At 47.5% G+C, this 20,727-nt stretch overlaps 1 protein-coding gene across 4 annotated transcripts in view; it reads right to left on the reverse strand.

The window, feature by feature from the left end:
• The window catches only part of Brpf3 (bromodomain and PHD finger containing 3), a 32,914-nt gene extending 17,743 nt beyond the window's left edge, over positions 1-15,171 (reverse strand). For 2 of the 4 annotated variants that reach the window (XR_002212735.2, XM_020168902.2), the window contains exons 1-7: positions 14,948-15,170; positions 10,368-11,841; positions 7,127-7,283; positions 4,732-4,863; positions 2,331-2,459; positions 1,716-2,028; positions 691-996 (exon numbers count right to left, since the gene is read on the reverse strand). Coding sequence is in view for 3 of the 4 variants with exons in the window: in XM_020168902.2 (XP_020024491.2) it covers positions 691-996; positions 1,716-2,028; positions 2,331-2,459; positions 4,732-4,863; positions 7,127-7,283; positions 10,368-11,815 (2,485 nt within the window). In the remaining variant the exon portion in view is untranslated. Of the gene's footprint in view, positions 1-690; positions 997-1,715; positions 2,029-2,330; positions 2,460-4,731; positions 4,864-7,126; positions 7,284-10,367; positions 11,842-14,947 lie in introns of all 4 variants that reach the window. The other 2 variants (XM_020168903.2, XM_074082330.1) reach the window with 2 other exon arrangements.
• Between the last annotated feature and the right edge of the window lie 5,556 nt (positions 15,172-20,727).

Below are 20,727 nucleotides of genomic sequence, written 5' to 3' on the forward strand. Positions count from 1 at the left end.
GTTTGGGCCTTACCTGCTAGAGACAATGCCCAACCTTCCAGACTGTGTGAGTGACAGGTCCTCCCAAGCCTTAGGCTCAGATCCAAGAAGAGGTACATGGTAGACAATTCTCAGTGAAGGGGAAGGATGGGAAGCAGCTCAGCTTGCAAGGCTCCTGTATTTCTGACAATCACTTCCACAGCTGCCTTTTGCAGTCTGGCCTCTCTCCTTGGAATAAGCCTAAGGGTCTTTAGTTCTCTGCTATACCACACCCCCACCCAACCTGACCTGCTCTAAGAGCCTCTTCACACAGAAGTAGAAGACAGGTTGACATTTAACTGGAATGCACACTGGCCATATCAGGTGCAGAACACTTAATACTTCCTAACTGGCTAGGAAACAGCTGCTGGGCTCAGCACCTGAAATTCTCTGAACCTCCTCCCACAATCCAGAAATTAAATACCCCCATCAGGGGCCCCCAGGAGCCCCGTCCAATACAATAGCCAACATCTATTCTGACAGATAAACTTTGGTCCTAAAGATTAGGCAGTATGTTGAGTACCATTCTCTCCCTCAGCATGACATGGAAGTCTGACCCTTCCGAGAGCTTTTGCTTGCTCACAGGGTCAGACTTAATCTTGGGGAAGGACACTCCCAAGAGATTTCAGCCTAACCCCCTCGGCACTCTGCCTGTTTGTGACTCTCTCTCACCTCTGTCCCCATCGTCTTCTGGCTCCTCCTGTAGTGCCTGTTCCAGCACAGCTGCATCCCCCTGGGGCCCTGCTGGAAGCTCCCCATTGGACACTGACTTGTTCAGTGATGGTGGCTGTGGTGGTGGCAGTGGCTGTGCCAGCTTCTGCCGAAGGGCATTGATCTCCCGGCGTAGCAGGCGGACACGGCGGGTGCGGGCCCCGCTAGACCGCATGGCGCTCACCAGATCCAGTTTCTCCAGCAGCTCCTTCAGCTGCACCTCTGGAGACAAATGCGCCCGGTTCTCTGGGATGAGGATGTTGTCCACTGCCAGGGAGAAGGGAGGACAGAGGAGGCTGAAGGACCTGCCTGGCCCAGGGCAAGAGAAAGAGGCTGAATTCTTGGGATGCAAAATATACTCCTGGAATGCCTGGGCCGGTAGCTTCCAGCAGCGTCACCGTCGGGCTTTGGCCCTGTAACACTGCTGTGCGGAAGGCAGCCACAGGGACAAGGTCAGAATATGGGAAACATCTGCAGGAAGCAGTTCACAGTTGTGATTATGGGCTCTGTGGAGCAGGCACGAGGCAGCTTGGCAATCCCCGGGTCTGAATGACTAATGGCTGCTGCCACTGACAAGCAGAGAGCAGGGGCAGGCAGAGTGTGGGACTCGGAGATATTCTATTTTTCTGGTACTCCACCTGAACTCTTCTGAATGAGCCATGCTCACACCAGCATTACACTCCCCTGGCTCCATGTCCCAATGTCACATAAAGGATCTAGGAGAAGACTCCTGATGAGGCTTTAGCTTTCCATACAGATAACTACTCCTTTTCTACTATTCAAGAAGTGCTCAGTGTACAGGTTAAACTTTAACCCTTGGAATTATTTCAGCTTCAGGCAGGTAGATCCCAGTTTGAGCCTATCCCCAGCTTTGTTTCTGGAGTCTACTCTACACTTCCAAGGCCTGCCCTGATCCCTGGCTCTTTGGGCCCTGTCCTTGTGCCTCTTCTTGGTCCTTCCCCTCCCCACCCACCCAGGCTTCTCACCGTCTTCCCAGGAGAAGCGATAAAAATCTTCCAATTTGGGTGATTCGGGCAGGTGGGTGCCCCTCTCGGGGTCATAGCCGATGTTCTCTGCCTGCCGCCGGGCATGCCGCAGGATGGCCCCTCCCAGGTCCCGCAGGCGGACAGCTGCTCGGTGGAAAATTGTGTCTTTAGCATTATACTTCATGCAGTTGGTAACTATAAGGTTAAAGTCCTCCTCAAATTCCTCCAAGGTGCAGTACAGGTGGGACTCCAGCTTCCGCCTCATAGTAGAAAAATCCATTGGCTTGGATATGAATTCCAGGTAATCTGGAACCTAAACATATAAAACCTGTACAATTACAACAACCATTTACTAGCCAAACAGGCGCACCCTTCACCGGCACTCTTAGCCTTTCCACTTTCTGGTTTGGCCATACCAAGCTCCCTCAGAGCCTCCAGGCCTGGCCCACCCTGATCTCCTCCCTGATGCCTCACCATGGACAAGTCTACTGGCCTTGCCATATACACCCCCACCCTCAGTTCTGTACATCCTGTGACCCAACCCCCTCTTGGCCTACTCAGACTCTGTTTTCAGTTCAGGACAGGTTTGTTGCTTGAGGGGTGTGGGAAACTTGCCTCACTCAGGTTAACAGGTTCAGCAAAGATGTGTGCGGGATCCTTCTCCTGCAGCAGGTCTAGCGTTGTCCTCAGCAGAACATTGAATGGCATTAGCTCCAACTCCATGGCAGCCTGCTGGACCTTGACCTGTAGGAGAGGTGGGGAGCAATCAGAACCCCTTTAAAGAGGCACTGGAACTTATCCATAACTTGACTGTCGTCAATGGTATACAACAGATTTTCACACAACGCTACCCTGACCAATACATGAGGAGCTATCACCCAACCCTCAATCTAGGAATAATTATACCAATAGTGCTATGGTTTAATATCTCCCAAAAGTTGCTGGAACCTTCATTCCCAATGTGGGAGTGTGGGGAGGTGTTTACGTCATGAGGGCACCATTGTCATGAATGTTCTCGTGTCCTCACGAGAGTGGGCTTATTACTCATGGGAGTGGCTTTAAGTTCTCCCACACGTGCTTCCCCCTTCCACTTTACCGAGAAAATAATGCAGCACAAGAGCTCTCATCAGACTCTGCTACCATGCCCTTGGACTTCCCAGAATCCTACTGTAAGCCAAATAAATTTATTTTCTTCATAAATTACTCAGTCTGTGATATTCTATTATAGCAACAGAAAACAGAATAAAGTAATTATCATTTTGTGAATGTTTCCTATACATCAAGCACCATACAAAAACATATAGTAATAATTATTATAATAATTAACACTTTTATAATCCATACTAAGTACCAGGTAATGTTCTCATATTTTATGTGACATATCTGAGTATATGAAGTAAGCACAGATAAGGTATTTTACAAAGAGGAAGCACAGGCATGGGACTAAGTAACTGGTCCAAAGTCATACTGCAGAGCAGAGGCAGGGTTAGGATATAGACCTAGACAGTCCGGTCCCACAGTGAGTGTTTGTGACCACTATGCCACATTGCTTCTCTATTAATCACCACAATAACTCTGATGGAGAAATTATTTTCCCCATCCTACACATATGGAACCTGAGGTTTGCAGACAATGTGATGAAGTCAGTAGTCTAAGGTCACCTGATTAGAAAAGAACAGAGAAGGTGTTTGAACCCGGGTCGGACTTAGTCTAAGGAATACACTAATAAAATTGTATTTTCCACCAAATGTGCTGAGATACCAATTCCATCAGCACTTTTAGTGTCTGGGGTGACCAGAGCCTCCAGGCTCACCCCTCAAGCAGCAGCTTCCTATTTTTACAATGATATGCTGTACAAATGTTATTTCCCATGTGCCCTAACATGCTGGGTAGACACAGATTAGACTCTGAAAAGTTCCCATCTCTGGCTCCCATCAAACAAGCCTGCCTGCTTCCCCAGAGCCAGGACGATCAGCTCAGCTGTGGGACTGAGGCTGGGACAGTACTGACAGTTTGAACCCATAGAGAAGGTCCTGAGATGTCCCCATGGTCAGCTACACTGAATATGGCAAAAGCTACCCAGGACTAGAAGTGGAATCTCAGACTACTGGTCTACTAGAGAAGAGCTTGTGCAAGAGTTGACCAGTCATGTAGGGTCTGGAGAAAGAAAAGAACATTTTATATCCGAACCTCTGAAGGAGGCAAGTAACAGCTGCTATTCCTGGACCAAAGAGAACAGTTTTGGCTTGTCATCCATTCAGTTAATGAATATAAAGAGTATCAATAATATGAATAAAGAGTATCAATAATAATGATGATGATAGCAGCTAACACTTCTGTAGCCCTTACTATGTGACAAGCACTGTTCTAAGCTCTTTTTACAAATACAAAGTCATCGAATCCTTATGCTGTAGACTCTATTACTCTCATATTATAGATGAAGAAACAGCAATATTAAGACATTAAGCAATTTGGTTAATGTTACACAGGTAGCTAAGTAGCAGAGCAAGGATTTAAACCCAGTCTGGTACCACAGCCCATGTTCTTAAACCCCTGTGCTGCATCATCTACCTCAACATCCCCATGTTCTGGGGCTTAGAATCTCCTTGAACTGGGGGTTGGAATTTAAATGATTCAAAAACCATCAATGTTTAAGAGCCAAGTGAGAAGCACAGGCTAGAGGTTCTCAAATGGCAATGCCCATTAGAAAGACCCAAGAAGTTTTTCAAAATACTCAAGGTCAGCCTCCCTCCAAAAATTCTTGAATCAAAAACTATGGGTCCAGGCATAGATTAGGCTTAGGCTTGGGGCCACATGAGCTGAACTCCAAAATGTAGAAGCTATCAGTATCACCCAACCAATACAGAGTAGGCTGATCTTGGAGCCCATAGAACTGGGCAGGAGGGGCAAAAAGAAAGCTGACACCAGCAGAGGCTTCTGAGTCTCCCAACACCACTTTAAGAGCAGGAGAACGAGACCCTGAAGAAGAGCCCAAGGGCTGGGAGCTCCTCCTTACCTGCTCCCGCTTGAGCTTCTCTCTCTTGCGAATCAGCTCGATCAGCAGCCGTGCCCTCTCCAAGTCATGCCGGAGCTTCTGCCAGTATTTCAGCTCTTCCTTCACTGCACTAGTCTTCTCATCCTGCTCTCGCTGCAGTGGACAAGAGGAGGAGCTGAGGACTTCTTTCCCAAAGTGCTCTCCCAGTTCAAGCCTCATGGAGCTTCACCACAAAGGAATCTTACTCTTTCCCCGTGAGAGCCCTTCCCCACCATGCCGTTCTCTTGCACTTCCCAACCTGTTTCTTTAGCAGAACCCTAATGGAAAGGGATCTGGGACTGCTTCCACCTTCTCCAGGGATACCTGGGATGAGCTATGGCCCTCAGTGCTAGAAAAGTAATAGATAACCTCAGGGATGGAAAAAATCTCACCCTAGAGCTTTGACTTGGCTAGAAAACAAAGTCAAGTTCTTACTATTAGCTTATATTAAGAGATTTGAAAATATTTGGGTAAAACAACAACAAAAAACTATGACTCCTATCCTAGAAGAAGTTCTAGTTGTTGGGGAAAAGAAGTGACCTAGGATTTGAAACATGAGCACATATTAGCATAAAAAAACTGATAATGTAAACATTAAATGCTGAGAGGACACAAACTAGAGACAGGGTCTGGGAAGGTAGAGGTTAGGTCAGGGAAGGTTTCCTGAGGGAAGCAGTCTCATGACAGCTTTACATACAATGGTAGACATGATCATATGAAAGCCCTCTTTTGGAATTCTGGAACAGCCCAGACCAGAGGGGGCAGAAATGTGGAGGCAGAATTCATGATTCTTTGCTTAGTAAGCAAAGTGGGTAGACCAGAGCTGAGAAGCTGGAGAACCACAAAAGTCATGAAGATCTATGATCCAGATGACAAGAAGCCTCAAATGCCATGCAAGAGTCTGGACCTGACCTTGCTGGAAAAGGAGGGTACATTCTGGAAAAAGAAGTAACAGAATGGGAAATGGCATGTTTTACAACTTCAGTTGTAGAGCAAAGAAAGATGTAGAGGCTAGAATGCTATTGCTGAGGTTAAGGCAGAGTAGCTGTAAGAATGGAGACAAAGGGTCATACCGATAAATTCCCCCAAAGAGCTTAGGGGTTGATTAACTTCGACTCATAATGGTCAAAAGTCAAAAGTAACTCTAAGGTGGGGAACTGCTGAGATGAGCTAAAGAGGGAGAAGGGTTCTATGGCAAAAAATGGGGGAAATAAGTTTACTGAGAGAAAGATAAGTCAGTTTCCAATATCTGAGTTAAAGGTAACAGCATCCACATAGAAGCATCCCAGAGGGAAACAGGGCAGAAAAATGGATGAGAATAAGAGAAAAAACTGAAGCTACTGTCACACAGTTATAAACTGAAATGAAGACAGTGGACATGTTCTATAAACAAACAAGCAGGCAGCAAAGTTGCAGGGAATATTACCGTCAAGGTGTGAGAAGTGGGATCAGCACAGATTGCAGTCAGAGGGATGGAAGAGGTGGAAATGGTGCTACAAACACAGTACTCGGAAATGTCAAATGCAGCCCAGTGGACAGTAAGGTGAGAATCTGAAGAAGACATGCTGGGAAGAGGTTGTTGATGTTGTAGGGAGGCTTCTGATAAACCACAAGACTCAAGGAGCATCCAATCCAAGTTTGTCCTACTGGAGCTTAGTTGCAAAATGTAAATGTGAGATAGGAGCGAATGCTCAAGACACCAGTTGTGTAAAGACTTTCTGTGCCTGCCTAGCAAGTGTGAGGCCCTGAGTTCAAATCCCAGTCCCACGGAGGTGGTGGGAGACTTTCTGTTTCTCTGGAGCAGCAGTGTGGGGAGATTTAAAGACAGAAATAATGGAGCAAGCATAGAGAAAAAAAACTAAGAAAAAGAAAACCAAATTAAAATTTAATGGAAGGGAAATTAGAAGACATTAAACATGTAGCAACTCCAGGTAATAATGGCTAACACCACAATTGGAGAGGTTGTGCACACGTAAGATTATAAATTTGTATATTTACTCTGACACAGTTTTCTTTGGCAGATAGCAATATAATCTCCTGAAAAGGGCACCTTTTCTTTACTCACGCCATGTGAATTGGCTCATTCAGCCCATTTCTTCCTTTCTGCCGCATCTGGAGTGTTTTCTCCCACATACATGGGAAGTGGGGGTAGCTCTCCACTCTTCCCTAGAATTTGCTAAGTAAAGCCTCCCCCATCCTGAAAGGGCTGCTGTCAGATCTCTGTAGTGCTAGAGATTGCTCCTGGGATAGACCACCCAGACGCGTAACCCTCTATTGGCAAAGGTTCTGCAGAGATCACAGGAGGGGTGCCAGTCCTGTCCCTAGCCCCTTCACTTTCCACCTCCCTCCCACAAGCCTCCAAACCCACTACACCTACCTGCTCAGCGTTTCTTTGGGACTGTAAGTGGGAGTGCAGGCGCCTGATGAGGGGGACACCATTCCGTGCCTGCCGCTTCAACAGCCAGTAGTTGTGAAGCCTCTGCATGAATTGGTTTTTCCTCTGAAAGGAGAGACCACTACAAATCTTGTTCAACCTTAAGTAGAGGCATAGAGAAGTAAAAGACAGGGTCAGTGGGCATCCCAGATTATAGCCTTCGTATCCTATCCAGACCCTGGTTCATTTCTGAATCTTAGAGAGGAAGACGGAATAAAGTGGCCAAATGCCTCACCTCAAAGAAGGCCTGGAAAAGGATAGCAGAGTTAAGCAGCTCAGATTCAGCAAGAGGTATTTTACTTGTTTTTCTACCTCTCTCTTTGGTAGCCCTGATATCCTAAAGAACCCTCTCCTAGAACCCCTATTTCTTATTGTCCTGGACGCCTTCATTCCAGGCATTATCTGAGAAACAGGCCTGTGCACCAACACTCCCACCCCCTCCTGACAAAGTCAACAAAATGAACAGGAACGTAAGTAAGCTGTGGGCAATGTGGCCACTATTTCCTGCCTCCTGTGACTGGGGAGCCCACCAGATTTGGGGGGAGTGTGGGGGGGTACACAATCAAGCTGAAAGGAAAACCAGTAGGAATGCATGAGGTTACTGCTTTCTGAGCCAAATGCAACCTCTCAAAGAGTTGTTTGACCTGTGTTTTTTTGTTTGTTTTGAGACAGGGTCTCACTATGTTGCCCAGGCTGGCCTGGAACTCAGGATCCTCCTGTCTCAGCCTCCTGAGTAACTGGGATTATGGGCATGTACCACCACACCCAGCTAACCTGTGGCTTGTCATTAAAAAAAAATCTTAGTATCGTAGGGCTGTGGGCATAGCTCAAGTGGTAGAGCACCTGCCTAGCAATCATGAGGCCCTGAGTCCAATACTCTATACTGCCAAGTAGTAACAATGAAGAAAATCGCAGTATTCTAACAATACTGTCTAATTTTGAACCAAATGGAAAACATTGGCTTTAACTGTGTAAGAGAATGGAGGCTCTGAAAACTTAGTTTACCTACAAGAGAAGTCTTAAGGTCAAGTTTGAAACCAGTAACACTGGGGGGTGGGGGGGGCGGGGCAGGGCTAGAAAAAGAATATAGTGAGTGCCTACAATCTATCCTAATACCTATACTGTAAGAGGAGTAACAGTGTTCCCAGGTTATAAAAGCAGTTTAGAAACAGAGATTTAATGAATTGTCAAAGTGATTAATGAAGCTGGTAAGATGATGGTCCTGGGTGGGATCTGAATCTATCTCTCTGTTATACCAGGTACATTCCCAAATTGGTTATATACAGAGTAAGCAAGGCCTCAGTGCTCCTGTGGTATTTCCTTTACTTTGTCTCTTCCCTCTGCTCCACTGAAAGGAAGCTAAGTGTGGTTAATGCAAGGATGGGTTTGGTGGCCAGGACACTGCTTACCTGGACCCTGTTCAGCTCCACACTCAGACATTCCTACAAAGCCAAGCTTACAAAATCAAGACCTAGACCTTTTCCCAAAGGACAGATCCCGACCAACACCCATGCCAAGCACACCTGCCCACCTGCAGGCAGTCCCCTCCCTCTACAACCTTTTGGCTATGGAGGATCCCAATAGCACTTGTGCAGGTAGGGAAAAGAACAACGACATAGCAGCAGTAGCAGTAGCCACCATTTATTGAGCGCTTACTATTTGCCAGGCACTGTGCTAAGTGTTTTACTTGTACTTTCTCACTTATTTCTCATAATTCTATGTGGTGGGTTTATTTACAAATAAATATTCAAGCAACTTGCCAAAGGTCACACAAAAACTAAGTGACAGAAGGTTTGTTCTAGCCAGCAGAGCTGGTTCCTGGGAGAGGTGTCTAGGACAGACATAAAACCAGAGTGCAGCCCCAAGGCACAGCTACTCTACAGATGGGGACTAAGCACAGACCCACTTACCCCAGAAAAGAGGCAGCCTAGAGCAACTCCATGTCCAGAAGACATTCAAAGTCACTGAAATTTTAATGTGGGCTGTGGCTCACAAGAGCCTCCCATGCTGATCTTACTCTCATGTCTTCCTTCTAGTCTGGCAAGTCTGCTGCCTGTTCCCAGCACACAAGTCCTTCCCCACTACCTTCCAATACTGCTTTTACCCCTAATCTTTATCTCTCATCAAGAGAGACAAACAGCAAGAACACAGCCTAGAGGCATCACAAGCCCCAGCTTATTGTGCAGGATATGTGGCTTTCCACCTGGTCCCATCCCTTAGAACAGGATGTGGCATATAATAAGTGCTCAATAAATATCTCATTAAATCAAAAAGGAGTGAACAACTTTACCTCCTGTGGCTGCGGTTTCTTTATCTGGGGATGTGGAAGAAGGTGCAAGGACTACATTAGATGAACAATTTCCAAGATTCCTTCCTGCTGTAACACTGTATACTTTTTAACATAAACCACCCTTGAGACAGGCCTCTGATGCAAAATCTTCCCCAGTTCTTGCTCCCCTGCCAAGATCCCCCCATCCTCCAACAGTTCCAGCTACCTCACTGACAGCTCAACACAGATCCAATGATCTCCCTACAGGCTCAGTAGGAGCCTAGATGGCTCAATTACACAGCTAAACTTTCTCCTAAATCCAAAGTTTCTCAAGAGGAGGAATAAAATGTTCTCCCCATATCACCAACTTTCTTAAACGAAGTCCTCATCAGGACAGAGCTTGTTGGACAGAAGATGTGTCAGTCCTTGACACAATGGTTTTCCATTAGGAATAGTCCTATCCTCCTAAGGGTTTTGGAAACCTGTTGGGAGCATTTGAGGTTGTCACAAAGATCAGGCAATGAGAGAGGATGCAACTTGCATTTACAAAGACCAGGGATGCTAAACAGCTAGAAATACATGGGACAGTTCTAACAAGGAAGAATTATTCTGTCCAAAAAAAATGCCACTTATTCCCCTGTTGAAAAACACTGCCTTAGATATCCTGTCACCTGAGTTTCTAAGCAAGTTAAGCATTATATTTCACCCTAAATCAAAGGGGAAACATTACTTTGAGGGAAAAATCAAAAACCACAAAACAGGCTAGGTGAGCCCAGGCTCTTAAGGAGAAGTTATTTTGGGGGGGCAGAGAAGAGACATCCATAAACCATATTTGGGGAAGGCCTGGCCCAGGGCCAAGACCAAAAACCAAGAGGAAACCATGAGTCCCTAAAGAGACCTTTTGGGCAGGCTCACCTGTAAGAGGGTATCTGTGGGACAGTGACCATGGGGACAGTGGAGGTTGTGTCTCGTCCCACTTCCTCTGGCTCTTTCTTGATCTTTTGCTTCAAACTCATCTTGTTCTTCTTGGGCACTCCCTTGAGGGGGCTGCCCACCCCACCTTGGCCTTCCTGCTCCTCCTCCTCCACTTCTTCTTCCTCCTCCTCCTCCCCACCACCCTCCTTCAATCCATCCTCATCCCCAGCCTCACTGAGGCTTCTGGGGGAGTCACTCTTCCTCCTGGCAGTGGCAGCACTTGGTGGCGAGTGGGCCTCACAGTAGGCAGTCTTGCGCACAGTGAAAATGGTGCCATTGAGACTGGTTTCTCGCATGGGCTCAATCTTCATGAAGAGCCCAGCCCGTTGTGCACATGTTACATGGAAGGCTGTATAGCAGTTCACTTTATGGCACTGGATTGCTGCACCCAGCCCCTTCTGCTTGCAGATATAGCAAGTTAGCTTCCAGCGGGCGGGTGGGATGTTGTCAATGCCTTCGATAGGCTCCAGGAACACGGTGTTAGCAAAGCAGACTTCAGGGATCCAGATGGCACATACTACATGAGCCCAGTGCCCATCACTGGTCTGTTTGAAGGCGCCACCCTTATTGGGGCAGAGAACACAATCCACAGGCCGAGAGGGAGACTGCAGGCAGCAACGACATAGCCATTGTCCCTCAGGGATGTAGGGCACACCATAGCACTCCTGATGCACAGCCAGGTTGCAGATGTCACAGAAGAGAATGACATTGCTATTGTGGCATTCATCATCCAGACACACACAGCAGAAAGCATCTTCATCAATGAGTGACTGCTGGGCCCCACTGCTGCGACTCTCCAAGTATGACTCCTTCTCAAGCCGGTCCACCAGCAGCTCAAAAGTATCTGCTGACACCAAGCTATGTCCATCTACTCGCCGCTTCTCATTCACCATGTCCAGCCAGGCGAGGTCCTCCTCGTCCATGTCATACTCCACCTCTGCATCCAGGTCTTCAGGTGGCTTTTCAATGTAGCGATAATAGGCAGCGGGCAGTGGGGGTGCTTCTGGCTGGTGGCCTGGATCCACCATGCGGAAGCTGGGCTGTGGGAGGTGGAAGGAGGTGCCAGATGTATGCTTGGAGGAGGATTCCTTCTTTTTGCCCTTGGATGAGGGTTTCTTGGACTTGCCAGGGAACTGAGGCTGCTCACTGTTTTCCTTGTTACTATTGCATTCAGTGATATCCTGAGCAGTCAACTCATCCTCAGTAATGATCTTGAGTGGGTCATAGATGCTGATTCGATGCAGGCGTCCATCAATGTCTACCTCAACAATCCGCTGGGCCTGAGCATAGGTCAGGGTTTCCCGGGTGGGTGAACACTTGAGACTATAGGGGGACGGGGAACGCCGGCCCTCGGCATTCTGCCGTGACTTCCGACGAGGCTTCCTCATGGCACCTGGGAACCAAGGAGACAGACCTAAGGAGAGAAGGCCAGGAACTGTGAGCTAGGTGTCCATGCATGTGTGTTCCTCTTCACCCTTCCAAGTGGCCACTGAGAGGACTGTTTGTTCCCTCTGCCTGAACATGCCTCTCAAGCATCCACAAAGCTTTACCCTCTTTATGTCTCCACAAACATCATTTCTCAGTAAGACCTTCTCTGATTACTCTACCTAGAATGGGCTGGGGATGTGGTTCAAGTGGTAGAGCACCTGTCTGGCAAGCACAAGGTCTAGAGTTCAACCCTCGGTACCACAAAAAAAAAAAAGTTAGCCATCTTAACTAAAATTGCAAATCCCTCTCTTCCACCAACAATGGACCTTTCATCCTGCTTTTTTTCTGTAACCCATTTACTACCATGCTATGTAATTTACCTATTTACTATGTTTATTGCTAGCTTCATTCCAATAGAATATAAGCCTCATGGGTGGAGGGGAAGAAAGGGTGGAACTTTTGCCTGTTTTGTTCACTACTGTATCTCCAGTTTCTAGAGGGGATGCCTAACTCCTAAGCAATCACTGAATAAGCACTAGGTGAATGATCTCTGTCCTCAAGGAGCTATATCTGATATTCTAATATTCTATAATATTTTAATGATACACCTAAGGCTGTGAGACAGCTATGAAAAAGAAGAGACTGTTTAAGGCTTCAGAAAAGACAAGCTGGACACAGTGGTGCATAGTCCCAGATACTCGGGAGACTGAGAAAGGAGGACTGCAGGAGCACAAGGCCAGCCTGGGCACACAGCAAGGCAAGAAGTAGGGGGAGTAGGGAAGGGGGAGAAGAAGAGAATGAAGAGGAAAACCAGAAGGAGGAGAGGAAGAAGGACACTGCAACAGCATCCATTCAAACAGCATCATTTCAAATTCTGCACACACACTTGGCCCCCATCAGAGGATCAAAATTTCACAGGTCTAGAGCTGGTGGTAGAGCACCTGCCTAACAAGCCTGAGGTCCTGAGCTCAAACTCCCAACCCATCTTACATATTCAGAAGCCCAGAATGGACTTCTGAAATGACTATCAGGTGAGGGCCAAGAGCTTCATTCTATAGTATCATGATATCCCCTCCAAAAGGCAGCACCCAAGACAATTAGCTAGTATATTTCCAAGCAGAAACTCTGCAAGCTCTAGGAATGGCTCCAAAAGACTGAAATTGTAAGTGGCCTGTCTGGGATCCTCATTGGATCCAAGGCCAAAGTAATTAGGGCAATACCTATCTGATGTAAACCTTCAACGAATTATCACCTCAAAAGCCCCCCTCTCCTAAAATACTGTTTATCATGTCTACCCTTGTATAGCAAAGTGAAAGACGGAAAGTTTTCCACATCATTTTCTGAATGGAGGGAATGATTATAAGCTCCTAAGGAGCTATGGTAGGCAATTATCAAGGTCATTACTACCATGAAGACTTAGTGATATAAGGCCCCATAGTATGGGCAGACTTAGAAAGCTATGAACCATGGGAGAGGACTTCAAGGAAAAAAAGAGTTCCCTGCTGTGTTGCAGGATCTGCCATCTTTATAAAGCGGAGATGGTGGTGATAATTTAGCATACTTTTACAAGGCCCCTTTCCTTTCAGTATTCCTCACAACTACTTTGGGAGCCAGTATAGACATCCTCAACTTAATTTTATGGGCAAAAAAATCAGAAGCTCAGAAACCCACTCAACTGAAAGCTAGTAAATGATAAATCTACAGTTCAAACCCAGATCTTCTCATCTGCTCAACATGGAGGTAAAATCACCACCTAGAGGCCATGATCTGGTACAAAAAGAGGCTCTTGGGGCAATCAAGTTTCTAATCTTGGCTCTAGGTGACCTGGAGAAAGTCTCTTCATGTCTCTGTACCTCCATCCTCCACCAATAAAATGAGGGACATAAGCCCTCCTCTTAAGGGTTGTTATTTGATATTTAGGTATTGTGAACATCCTATTTAAAAGCTCTTCCAACCCCAAAGTGTGGCTCAAACAAACAACCTGGGCTGAGCACCAGGCCAGGCAGGCAGGCACAGATCCCATCTGGAGCCAAGGGGACAAAACCATCCCAGTGATTCTGTCCGGGTTCCAGAGACCCTTGCCCACTAGCCGCCGTACAAATGGCATGTCCTCAGAGCCAGCCTTCCAGGGTGAGGTGGGGACCCATACTGAGACCCCTCCCCCTCTTCCCACTGCCACCTCCAGGCCGCCAGGACTCCCGACCACCCAGCAAGCACCAAGACACTCGCCATTCCTGCCCTCGCCTGGGGACGCGGGGACAAACCCTGGAAGGGGGGGCGCTGAGGGCACCGCGGCGAGTTCGTCCACACGGAGCGGTCTAGGCGACTGTTTTGGCGGGAGTTTCTCAACCTACAGAGCTCCTCCCACAGACACACCCCAAGACCCCCCCAGCACCCCAAAACATGCTCTCTGCACCCCGTGATCCCCTCACTCGCCCCTCCCACCCAGACCCCACCCCCCGAAGACTGAGGAGTTTCTGCAATTACAGGCAACCCCCTGCACGCCAACACAAGATACTCCGGAGACGAGGGAAAATCCCAGCTAAGGCTCCTGCCCCTTTCAGAAGGATCGTGACCCCCTCGAAGGAAAAAGGAGGGAAAATAACACCTCCTCCCTAGAGTCGAGGGCGAGCGCACCACGGACAGACGCGGAGTCCGACCCTCACACAGAGAAAGCAAGAGCCAGCGAACCAGCCAGGCGGAGAGGCGAGCGCCTATTGGCTGCCTAACCTGCCCGTGAGGGGGAACCGGGAACCCAAGTGAGGCACGGGGGGGCGGAACCCTCCTCTGACCCAGCCAATTGGAGAGCGTGGTGGGGGCGGGGCTTGGTGCCTTGGCTTTCAGGACCGGGGGGAGACAAGATGGCGGGTGCGGGAGGGGGTCCTTGCTTTTCAGCTCCCCCCCTCGCCCGCCTTCGCCTTCCCCACCGCCGCCCTCGTTCCAAGGGAGAGCTTTCGCGCCGCCCCCACCCCGCTCGGGAAGCTTCCCTCCTTCCCCGGTTGCTTCCCCCCCTGCCCCGCGCAGTCCCTGGGCCTCGTAGGCCTCGTTGCCCCCGCCTCCGCTCTGTGCGGCTCCGCTGCCGCCCCCATTACCTCAGCCGCCGGCCGAGCCCCGCCGTTCGGGGCCCCTGGGCGCGGGCAGGCCGGCCACAGAGCAGGTCGGCGCAGCCTGAGGAACTGAGCGCGGTTTCCTCCCGCGCCGGCTTCCACGGCCTCCGCCGTGCCCCCTCCCGGCCTCACTGGGGCCCCGGCCCGGCCGCCGCCGCCGCCGCTCCCGGGGGAGGAGGGGGAATGGAGCAGCCGCCGCCGCCGCCGCTGCCGCCACGGAGCCGGGCCGAGGGGAGGGAGGGATCAGCCCCCAGGCAGGATCCGCCCCTCCGGCCTCCCCCCGCCACCTCCACCCCTTCCCTCGCTCCCTCCCAAGCTCCGCGGGCTCTCCCGCTGAACAGGAGCGAGAGCGCGAAAGAAGGGGGGAAACGGGAAAAGATCCCCCCCCGCCCGTGCCCGGCGCGGCGGCGGCCGGGTGGCGCGGAGAGGAGCGCGGAGCCGCGGCGCCACCGCCGCCGCCGCGGGGCACCGTCCCCGGCTCGGCCTCACGGTGGCGGTGCGGGCGCGGCGGGGGCGCGGAGCAGAAACCGGGACTGCGCCCGCCGCGGCCCCGCTTCACCCCGGCCCTGCCCGCCGCGGGGCGAGCTCGACCCGGGAGCTGGCGACGTTTGGGGTCGTATTGGAAAAGGCTGGGGTCCCCTCACTCCAGTCTTCCTCCCCCAGGGGGAGGTGGCTAGGGTTCGGGGTCACAAGCCCTCAGTCCTCTTTGGTGGGCCCCCCACAAAGGTTAAGTCAGGGCAGTTCCTGAGGCCAGAACTGGCATAGATAGTTTCTTAAGGTGCAGATGTGTGCATTGCGCCCAGAAAATGGGCCCCCCCACCCCCGCCCCGGGGACAAAGGTCTGGCGCTGTCCGTCCCCTCCCCCAGGGCGGCCGCCGGGAGGACCGCGCCTGTGCACAGGTGAGCCACCAGGGCATCTTGTAAGGCACAGACCGACTGTGCCTGGTGCGCCGCCCTTCTCCTTCTACGTTTAAAAAGAGTAAACATAAAAGTTTGGCAGTCTACTTAACGTCTGGTAATTCGTTTGTCACCGGAGGCGTGGGAAACACTTTCTTCTTAAATCTGATTTGGCCAGGAGTCGGTTAATTTCAGGCACTAGGCGGCTTTCTAAAAGATGCTTGACAAATGGCAGTTTCAGACTTTCAGATGTAACCAAACAGGCTTTTGTTTTGACAAAAATGTAACGAAAAGGGCTCCTTTGCCACCCCCTGGTAACCTGTTAAGTTGGAAAGCTTACCTCACGTGACTGAAGTCGGAAGCCCCAATATTTAGTGATATTTATAATGGATATATGGATGACTGCCATCAGATGTGAAGATGAGTGACATATTTTGAAAGCATCTCCTCTGCCCGCGCTGGGGATGGAGCTGGGGAGACTTTGTGACAATTGCTTGCTGGGTTCTGATGATCCAGGGTGCTGGTTCTAGAGCTGGAAGAATGAAGGATGAAGTGTTAGGGTCCAGGACTTCCCAGTGGTTAAGTTGAATGGACTGCTGCTTTGGTAAACCTTAAGTGTTCAGTATCCTAAGAAATTTAGGTATGTAGTTTTAAATGTAAAAGTTTGATTAAAGCAAGGGAGCTAGTTTGCATTGCAAAGGTGTTTTGCAAGTAGTAGTAGCATTTCTGCAAAGAGGAGTGTAAAAATACTTCTGTTAACCAGTTTTTAAGAAGAGTGACTTGTAAGGCTTAGTGAGGGCAGAGCAGTGTTTTGAAGCTGCGAAGGTGAAATGGTAGGAATTACTGTCAAGTGATACAAAGCTAGAGGGAATAATTTGGAGAGAAGGTGTGGAAGAAAAGATGATTAATTGTGGAAAGAAAGCCTCAGAGACTAGAAAATATTGCAATTACTTTTAGTTAAGGGGAAAAAGAAAAGAGATCTGAAGATGAACAGAAACAAAAATACTGAATTTCTTATTGTAAAATATGAAATATACCCACTTGTACATAGGACTAGTAACTTATTTCTTGAAGGTGTCCTTAAAATTTCTTCACCATTCCAACCCATGAGACTTGGAGGTTATCTTTTTCTACTAAAACGAATGAATAAGTAACCTTGAGAAAATGCCATGGCTCCAACTTGTCAAAAACATCGTGATTTCAGTGCTGCCACAAGTGTGTCCATCCTAACTGAAGTGATGTTCAGGTTTTTCTGTTCAGTGCTCTCATGTTAAGACCTTACTCAGCCCAGGGGTTTCTCTTCCACTTTCACCTACCACATTGTTAATGGTAACGCTATAGTTGTCCTCATTTTCATTTTTGACATTTGGAATTGGTTTTTATTAGTCTAACTGCACACATAAGCAGTTCACTATGATGCAATCTTAAATGTAACATGGAACAATTATGCGATTAAAAACAAATTGGGACCATGTATCAGAAATCCCAGAGGCACTAAATTGAATTCACTTTAATCTTTGGCTGTTTTACAGTGTAAATTCATCAGTCCCTGGCCTTTCCATTAAACCAATACAGCAATTAAATTCAACAAACAAGGGCACATACCTTTGATTCCGAATACCTCTTTGTTTGTTTTTTAAATCTTTCATCTGTAAGTAAGTCAAAACTTTCATCTGTAAGTAAGTCAAAACTAACTTACTTGGAATAAGAAAATGTTTTACCATTTAGAACTAAAAGAAGAAACATATTTCTCAGGATCTCTTCCTTAATGTTTCGCTGTCATCACTTGACTCAGGCAGGAACCCTCAGAAGGGCCAGGTCTATACTGGATTAATAAAATGTGTATGATAAGAAAAACTAGGCCCTGATTGGTGGTTAGATTGTTTTTTAATAGAATATTCTTTCCTTAGACACTTGGCTAAAATTCTGAAACCACAGTTGGGAGGAATGTTGGAATTATGTTATTTTTATGCTATGCTACAAATGGTTTAAAGAATATAAAGTTTGCCTAGAAAAGGGGAAATTTAGAGTAAAATTCTTTTTTATTTTGTTTTGTTTTATTTATTTCCTTTTTTTTTTTTGGTGATACTGGGACTTGAAACAATAGGTCTTTGTTGTTTTTTTCGGGGTGGGGGGGTGTTTGTTTGTTTTTGAGACAAGGTCTCACTGTGTAGCCAGGCTGGCCTAAATTCACTGTGTAGCTAAGGCTGGCCTTAAACTTGAGATCCTCCTGCCTCAGCCTCCCAAATGCTGGGATTACATGTGTGTGCCCCCACATCAGGCACAATAGGTCTTAAATAGAATGCCACCTCCTCTAAATTGAGGTCCATCCATTTGTTCCTATCTAAAGCAGATATTTACTGACCACTATAGGGTGTCTAACGCTATGATACTTTCTTTGGAAAATAACAAAGTTTTGACCTAGAAAGGGACAAGTAAGAGATAGAATATTTTTTCCTGTTCTTGAGTAGTGTGCAATCAAGAAGCAAGCCAGAAATAACAAGAAAACACGTGCAGCAGAAATCAGACAAGGCAGTGAGCAGTGTGGAGCACATTATTTAAAGAAGGTTTCTTGGAAAGTGGGAAGTTTCTTCAGTGATGGATGTGAACTGGTGTACAGGATGGAATGACATTATTAGATTTGGAGACAGGGCAGTGCCAGCAAAGGGACAATATGCAAGCAATAATAAGAAAATTAACCTAGCCTTCTGTATGCACGGGCAGATATTAAGAAAGGAAGGATTGATTTGGGTGGGAGGTATAGCAAAGAAATAAGGATAACCGAAATAACACCCAGCACTTACCTGCTTGGGGCTTTACATACTCTATCAGGAATTTTTGTTGCACTTAACAGAAAACCAACTCAAACTAGTTTAGTGAAGGAAATCCATTGACTCTCATAACCAGAAAATCCAAGGCTGCGTCATCTAGCTTTCAGCAAGGTGAAGTCAAGGGACTTATTATAACATTGAGATGACATCTCTTGCCACCTGTTAGCCATCCTGACCCAATAGCTGATGTCAGAGACAAGCTGCTCTGGCAAGAGCTGATCATGTGTCTGCTACCAGAACCAGAGGACATGGCAGGAGGTAATTCTCCAGAGATGAGGCACATGGGCAAAATAGACCCATATGCACATTGTATCCCACTCAACCTAACTCTATGCAATAAATATTATTATTATCCCCATTAATATATAGGATAAGCAAGAGCCAGGAGAGCAGATAAACCAGGAAGAACTTACTATGGTAATTAGCCATTGTGAAAATAAAAAGGCATTAGCCAGAGGGAAGTTGTGGTAGAGAAAGGAAAGGAAGAGTCAAATCAGAGGGCAGAAGACAAACCAACAAATGGATGACTAAATAAGGGAAAGATAGATGAATCTAAGTTCTAATGAGAGGTTTTTACAATGCTGGTACAATCCTTGCATTTTAAGACATGGCAAAGAGTTGATAGCTCAAAAGCTCCTCTGGGGCTGGAGATTGAGGATGGAGGAAATGATGGATCAGCTCATGTTATCTGGAGCCACTTTTGGTCATACTAAGATATGTATCCATTCAATAATTACTTGTGAGCAGCTGGCCAGGTTCTGGTTTATGTCTGTAAAGGCCACAAAGATGAAAAGGGTATACTTTCAGACTTGAAGGCACTTATCATCATCTGTCATAAGAATAAAGCAAGTGGATTAAGTAATGGGAACACACAGAGTATAACAGAACATGAGCACTTCAAGAGAGATGCAAGCAAACTGGCAGTTTGGAGAAGTGTAAGCTTGTGTTTGGAGAAAAGGGAAGGTTCTGCAAATAAGGTGCCATTGGGGCCAGCATGGCAGTATATGCCTGTAATCCCAGCTACTTAGGAGGCAGAGATGGAGAAAATCACCGTTTGAGGCCAGCCAGGGTAAAAAGTTAGTGAAACTCCATTTCAACAAACAAGCTGGATGTGATAATGCAGAAGGCACAGGTAGAAGGATCTCCATCTGAGGCTGACCCTGTGCAAAAACAGGTGACCCTATGTGAAAAAGAACTAAAAAGAGTTGGGGGCGTGGCTTAAGTACTCCAGTGGGGTTGGGGTGAGGGCACAATCTGAATTCCACCTTAAAGCTTGGGTAGAGCGTCAGCCAGAAAGGCACTCCAGAAAGGCACTTGCAGAGTGTGGCTCAGGCTGGGGCACTAACCTGAGCAAAAAGAAATGTGTGTCAAAGAGCAAAATTTTACCGAATTGAGTTTTTATTAGCAATCTATGATTGTGTAGCAGCCAGTGTATAAAACAGAAAGGAGCTGCTGCAGTGAGACAGTGGATGAGCTTTATAAGGGCTGGAAGGGCTGGAATGTAGCTTAGTATGTAGAGCCTTTACTTGTCATGCACAAGGTCCTAGGTTTGATCCCCAGCACTGGGAGGAAAAAGGCATGGAAAACAGAAGCGATGAACAAATAGCGGATTGGTTGTTTGAAGATTGCTTTCCTTATAGCTATGTAAACAAATTCTGTTTGGCTTAATGGGTAACATCTGATTTCTCCAAAGGTCACATCTTAACAAGTAAACAACTTAGGTTTTGGTTTGGTGATGTGGAAACTTAGGAAGAGTGACTCCATTTTGAACCTGCTGTCTTTTCTTTAACAGGTAGAACACCATAAAATTGATTCAGGAAACAGTGGGTTACTCTGTTTGATGCAAAAATGGGAACTGTAAGAGAGAAGGCTGGAAAGGTGAAATAAACTCAGAGCATGAGACCGGTGGGAGGGAGAGAACCCTCGGGGCGGTAGTCCCTGGTGGTTTTGGGAACAGGGACATGACTTGAATAGTCCTGTGCTCTGTGATCCAGGCAGGCAAGACAGTGGGGTCCAATGTGGTTTAAATTATTCATC

Source organism: Castor canadensis, chromosome 8 (genome assembly GCF_047511655.1).
Source record: "Castor canadensis chromosome 8, mCasCan1.hap1v2, whole genome shotgun sequence".
NCBI classification, from domain to species: Eukaryota; Metazoa; Chordata; class Mammalia; order Rodentia; family Castoridae; genus Castor; species Castor canadensis.